This window comes from Microchirus variegatus (genome assembly GCF_963457635.1).
Source record: "Microchirus variegatus genome assembly, chromosome: 5".
Taxonomy (NCBI): domain Eukaryota; kingdom Metazoa; phylum Chordata; class Actinopteri; order Pleuronectiformes; family Soleidae; genus Microchirus; species Microchirus variegatus.
The window spans coordinates 34775584-34781583 of record NC_139806.1 but is presented as its reverse complement, the minus strand read 5'-3'; the positions used below and the strand labels follow the sequence as shown (position 1 = coordinate 34781583).

The window sequence follows — 6000 nt, the reverse complement described above, 5'->3', positions numbered from 1 at the left end:
ACCAAAATGTTCTTAAAGCGGAACTAGACCGGAAGTTCCTATTTACGCTGTTTTTTTGGTGTGTATCTGCGTCATTACCTTGTTTATGAAGCCCTGACGGTTCTAAACAAACAGTTCAACCACTGCTGAGAACGTTGTGTTTCATAGTAATCTCGGGGCTCAACGAGATCACTGAAAATCCCGTAATAGTTACGTAAACAGCGGTTCTCCTGAACAACCGATCGTCCTGCTCCGGGCACTAGTCCGGGCACATCCGGTTGCGTACATTGAACCGCAGAAGAAGAATAACGTCCGTTGTGGAGGTGTTTCACGAGCAACAGTGTCTTCTGACTCTGGGTCTGACTCCGGGTCAAAGGTCGTCAAAGGGACTGCGGCGGGGAGTCGTGAAGAAGCTATTTTTAAACACTGTTAAAACAATGTTTTGATAATGAGGAGCAGTGCATCCACCGTTCCAGAGGGGGGCGCTGCGCTTCTGAGAACGGATGTGCTGGATAGTACTGGCCAATCACAAGACTCTGTCTTCTGGGGGTGAAAGTTCACTCTGAAATCTCGCAGCAGAAAAACACTGTCAGAAAAGAGGATTTCCATCGGCTCGTTTACAGCAACTAGGAGGTTTTTGACCATAAAAACAAGTTAATATATGTAAGTAGACCTCCATAACTAACATTTATGTGCAACAGGACCACTCTATGTCACCTTTAACTGTTGAGACAACCCATTTCAGAAAAGATGAGCTGAGAATAAGACACACCTGTACAGTAACCTGGGACTAATTGTCTGCAGTACATGCACAGTGTCAACGACAGGAAGTATGAACACACTGAAAAGATTGGGGGTAGTTTTAAAGTTTATCCACAAAAATGGGGTAGCATGTTAAGCAAATATTGTTGTTGACAACTTTGACTAAACCTCATTGTTGTAATGAGGAGACTAGTGGGAACTGGTGGTAACGTAACCCATAAGAATCCGAACTCCCGTTTTTGAAGCTACCAAAATCATGATTCGGGCCAGGGCCATGTTGATGTATTGCAACCAGTAGTTCAGAGGCTTTCCACTCACACTGGTGTCCACTCATATGTGCCACACTTGTTTGTGCCATTTAGTTTTTTCAATGGATCAGCATCTTTCAACCAGAATATTATGGGTTTGATCCCTGGCTCTGATATGTCTACATGCCGATGTCCCTGACACTTAGTCTTGATGGCTCTTTCGGCTTCATATGTCATTCTAAATGGGGCCATAATTTACAAAACTGGCATCATATAACATTTAAGAAGACTTAAAACTAGCGATTGAAAGCATTACATCCTTAAGAAAATGTTAACTGAGGTTAGAAATCAAGCCAGAATTAGGCTCATTTACACACAGGCTTCCATTCTAAGCTAGTTCTTTTTGCAACCAACTGCCCCCTAGTGGCTATTCGTCAGCTCTCGTTTCCTGGTTGGCTTCAGGCGGCAACTGGATGACTACATCAATGTTTTACAGTCTCTGTGTTGAAATAATGTAGAACAGTATTTCCCAAACTTTTTATATGGTACATCCTTTTTAAAGATTACAAACTATTGTGACCAAATTCACAATAGTGATACACAAATAGTGACACGTGTGCACACTATAATGTTTCTGACTATTGTTTATGCCATTTCTGTGATGCTAATTTTACTTTGAATAGGTAAACCAGTCATTTTAAAGAGATTGCTTTATGCAACTTTATGCATTTGTTGTTTAATACATAAACACAATGGTTGACAAAGGAAAGAAAGAAAATCTGCATATTAACATGGCCACCCAAAACAAAACTGTTCTGTAACCCTTCGCTGTGGGGTTCAGACTCATCAGTCTCTGGCAATGACTGGTGCAGTACATGAGAATTGTCAGTGTTGGCACTGTGGACGTAAACATTGGCAATGTTGCAGACTTGTAAGCATATAATTGTGAGGAAAACTAAGAAAGGGAAGGAGCAAAAAATGAACGTATAAATGCATCAAAAGACCTCTGCAGATGGAAAGCATGATTGGTGGAAGACAAACGAGAATGAGCAAGAAAACAAGAACAGTACAGAAAAAAAAAAAGTTCAGGCAAAGCTTTGACTCCTTTTCCAGCGAAAGAGCGAGTGTGAAATGGAGAGTGAAAAGAAAAGGACAGATGAGGGAGGGAAAGTAGAGTGGGTGTGTCTGATTCCCTTTTGTCTCCTCCTTCCATTACATCGGTATAGATGCTGCAGCAGGAGCAGCTCGCTGCATCCAGACCTTCAGTCCAGTGAGCTGCACTAGTCCTGAGAGCCGTCTCAGAGAAGTAGTCCGGCCACTCCACTAACATCCAGAGTCCTGCAGCTGCAGCGCACACTTCACTCTCAACTAAAGCCTGCCAGGGTTATACACTCATCTGTTCTGTAAGAAGACAACGATGATGACGAGGATGCAGCAGAACTCGAGGAGCTTTCTGGTCCTTCTACTCATGGTCTTCATCACTGGGATTGCTCTGTCCGGTCCCTCAACTCCACGCAGAAGCAGAGGTAGGTCATAACCTGCTTTCCTTTTGTTTGCCTTGCACCGGAATATCCACATTTGGACACATTACTGGTCACATGTGAGGTGATGCATCTGTTGCATGGACCGATGCTCGGTCGTCGCGCAACATCAGTGTTGTTCTGTGTTCGGTGCTCTGAAGCTCTTCCTTTTTTCTCCCATTATACTTTCTATGCCTTCTGCAAAAGGAACACAATGTGTTTGGTGCTAAAGAATATTCAGTGATGGGTGTGTGTGTGAATGTTTTAAGTACCTTGCTTGCAAAAATGAAAAAAATATTTTTGAGCAGTTACTGATTTGACGAAAAATGTATGTTATTATGCAGACTACAGATTTTGAGCAGAGGAGTTTCTTTCTTTCATATATGGCAACAGGTAGCAACCCTGTTACGGTGATGTTTTTCACTGTACAACTCAATAGACCTTTCAGACCCTCACAGCTCTGGAAAGTTTCTGCTCTCCAGAACCAAATAGTACCAAACTTACGTTATTGGTGCTGTCGACGCAAGTTGTAGACGAAAGCTAGAAGGATGGACAACATACTGGTAGGAAAATGGTAAAGAAATCTACGAACGCTCAGTGGAATCCGGAGGAGACGACACATTTCGTGAAGATTTTTGGTGTCCCCACCGAAATTGCAGCTCAGAAGCTCGTTGCGATCTGCCATTTTCTGCCACTGACTTGTTTACTTCTGGTCACGTTAAGCGACGCCCACAATGATGAGGTAGGGTGGTGGGACTTCAGTTGTGCTTAAAGCTCACATAGAGTGGTCCTGTTGCACATAAATGTTAGTTATGGAGGTCTACTTACATATATTAACTTGTTTTTATGCTCAAAAACCTCCTAGTTGCTGTAAACGAGCCGATAGAAATCCTCTTTCCTGACGGTGTTTTTCTGCTGCGAGATTTCAGAGTGAACTTTCACCCCCAGAAGACAGAGTCTTGTGATTGGCCAGTACTATCCAGCACATCCGTTCTCAGAAGCGCAGCGCCCCCCTCTGGAACGGTGGATGCACTGCTCCTCATTAATCAAAACATTGTTTTAACAGTGTTTAAAAATAGCTTCTTCACGACTCCCCGCCGCAGTCCCTTTATGACTTTAAACCGGAGTCAGACCCAGAGTCAGAAGACACTGTTGCTCGTGAAACACCTCCACAACGGACGTTATTCTTCTTCTGCGGTTCAATGTACGCAACCGGATGTGCCCGGACTAGTGCCCGGAGCAGGACGATCTGCTGTTCAGGAGAACCGCTGCTTACGTAACTATTACGGGATTTTCAGTGATCTCGTTGAGCCCCGAGATTACAATAAAACACAACGTTCTCAGCAGTGGCTGAACTGTTTGTTTAGAACCGTCAGGGCTTCATAAACAAGGTAATGACGCAGATTCACACCAAAAAAAACAGCGTTAATAGGAACTTCCGGTCTAGTTCCACTTTAAGATCTGTCATTTTAAGTCTTTGAATGCCTGAATTTGAATTCTAGTTTTTTAAATATTGTTCTTATGCTCAGATTCATACTTTCTTGATGAGAAACTAGTGCTTTACAATCCCCATGGTTTTGTTCCTTCGTTCTCTGAAATGAGCAGAGCAGGTGAACCCGGTCAGTTACCGCTCACATGTTTTAATACGCAGAGTGTTTCTCGGGTCACGACCTCTAAACAACTTAAAGGCCTGGTGTTCCTGGAACTGAGCCCGTTAAGCGGACAGCTTGATGAGTTTAGACTTTAAACTCACAGCTTCAGGCAAACGTGTTTTTTATTGTTTCTAACATATTTCAGCTCTTATTATTGGATGTTCATCAAGGCCTCCGAAGAGTCTTAAAAATATCCGCAGGCGGTTTAGTGGACCTGTGATTTTTGGCTACCGCAAAGGACATATGTCCTTTATATCAACACCAACGGAGGCTATCACATTATCTCCACATCATATAAAAAATTTAATAGACCATATCATTTTTTAAATTGAAAAAATGTCATCCCCCAAAGCACCTTACCTCCTGATGCTGTATTTTATTTTAATTTTCTTTTAAACAGGTCATAAAAAAGCCATAAAACAGGTTAATTTCACAGTCGCCTTTTAAAGCCTTTTGCACACCTATGTATACGGTGATGCAAGTACAGAAAAAATAGAATGCCCAGGTTCATCGTGGCCTACAAAGATGCAATGAGGTTGCCAGATGACATAGGGTCAGCTCTCCAAAGACGTCTGATGTACAACTTTATGTGTCGCTTAGATAATAGTTTAATTCTATGAACCTCCTGTGAGTCCTAAATATTTAATTGAATATGTTTTTGAAGATAGATTTGATTCAGTGTTTGTTTGATTAGGCTTTTAACAACATTCTGGGATTACGGGAAACATTCCACAAATGTTTGCACGTGCACAGCACAGCTATTCTAACCTCTTAATTTAATTTTTAACATTTAAAGATGCGATATCCCCACAAAACAGAACAAAAACGCGTGCACACGCAATCACACAGTATTATAGCATATTGTACTTAATGAGTTGACAGGTCTGTACAATGTTAGATAATACCCATAATTGCAGGAATTTGAATGTGTTAGCTGTATATATGTCAGCATTCAAAGGCATTTACATATTTGTACATGCACATCTGAATCTGAAGTGAACTAAATTAATACGAGAATGTATCTGCCACATGCAATTCAGGAAAATACACAAGAGCTCGACAGAACACGCTCCCATGTCAGGTACACCTTAAGGAGAAGGAAATATGTAAGGCATTGGTTCTCAAAGTGCGGCCCGGGGGCCAATGGCGGCCCGCAGAAACATTTCTGGCGGCCCCGCAGTGAATTACAGTTGATAGTTTTAATCCAGGAGCTACTAAGCTTGTTAAATGTTTATTGGACATTACTGGATACAGACCAATAAGTGTAAACAAAAATACTGGCTATTTACCTGGTTTCTATATGGTGAATTTTAGTGTATTATTGGGTTATAAGCTGGTAATAAGCAGGTAGCTACAGCCCCCAATTACTAGCTATTTACCCAGTAAATATCAGGTAACAGAAATGTGTTACTTGGTATTAACCTGTAATTAGAAGGTAAGAACAATGGCCAAAATACTGGGTAATTACCCAGTAAATTATAAAGTGTTATTAAATTAATGCTTAAATTACATTATATTAACTCTTATATTACTTAACGCTAAACTGTAGAACTGCAATATGGTCATTAAAATTATTAAAATGGGATTTTTTTCAGTTTTTTCTTCTTTTTTTTCCTTTGGTGGCCCTCAGTCCAATGTTGGGTTCCTAAATTGGCCCTCAGGTATCAAAACTTTGAGAACCCCTGCCTTAAAGGGACAATGTGTAGTATTTATGGGTTTATATAACCCAAAATCCACTTTTTTATACATATTATGTGCTCCTGCATTGTCTAGTCGCTGTATAATAGTTTTTGTTTCATTTTCGTAGTGTTTCAAAAAGTCATGTAAAATAACATGGTC

General features: G+C 41.1%; 1 protein-coding gene across 1 annotated transcript in view; it reads left to right on the top strand.

Annotated features, from left to right (window-relative positions):
- Nucleotides 1-2406: 2406 nt before the first annotated feature.
- The window catches only part of abi3bpa (ABI family, member 3 (NESH) binding protein a), a gene marked incomplete at its 5' end in the record, with an annotated part of 52806 nt that continues 49212 nt past the window's right edge, over nt 2407-6000 (top strand). Inside the window, one exon of the mRNA XM_083889448.1 lies at nt 2407-2515. Coding sequence (XP_083745574.1) covers nt 2407-2515 — 109 coding nt within the window. The remainder of the gene's footprint in view (nt 2516-6000) is intronic.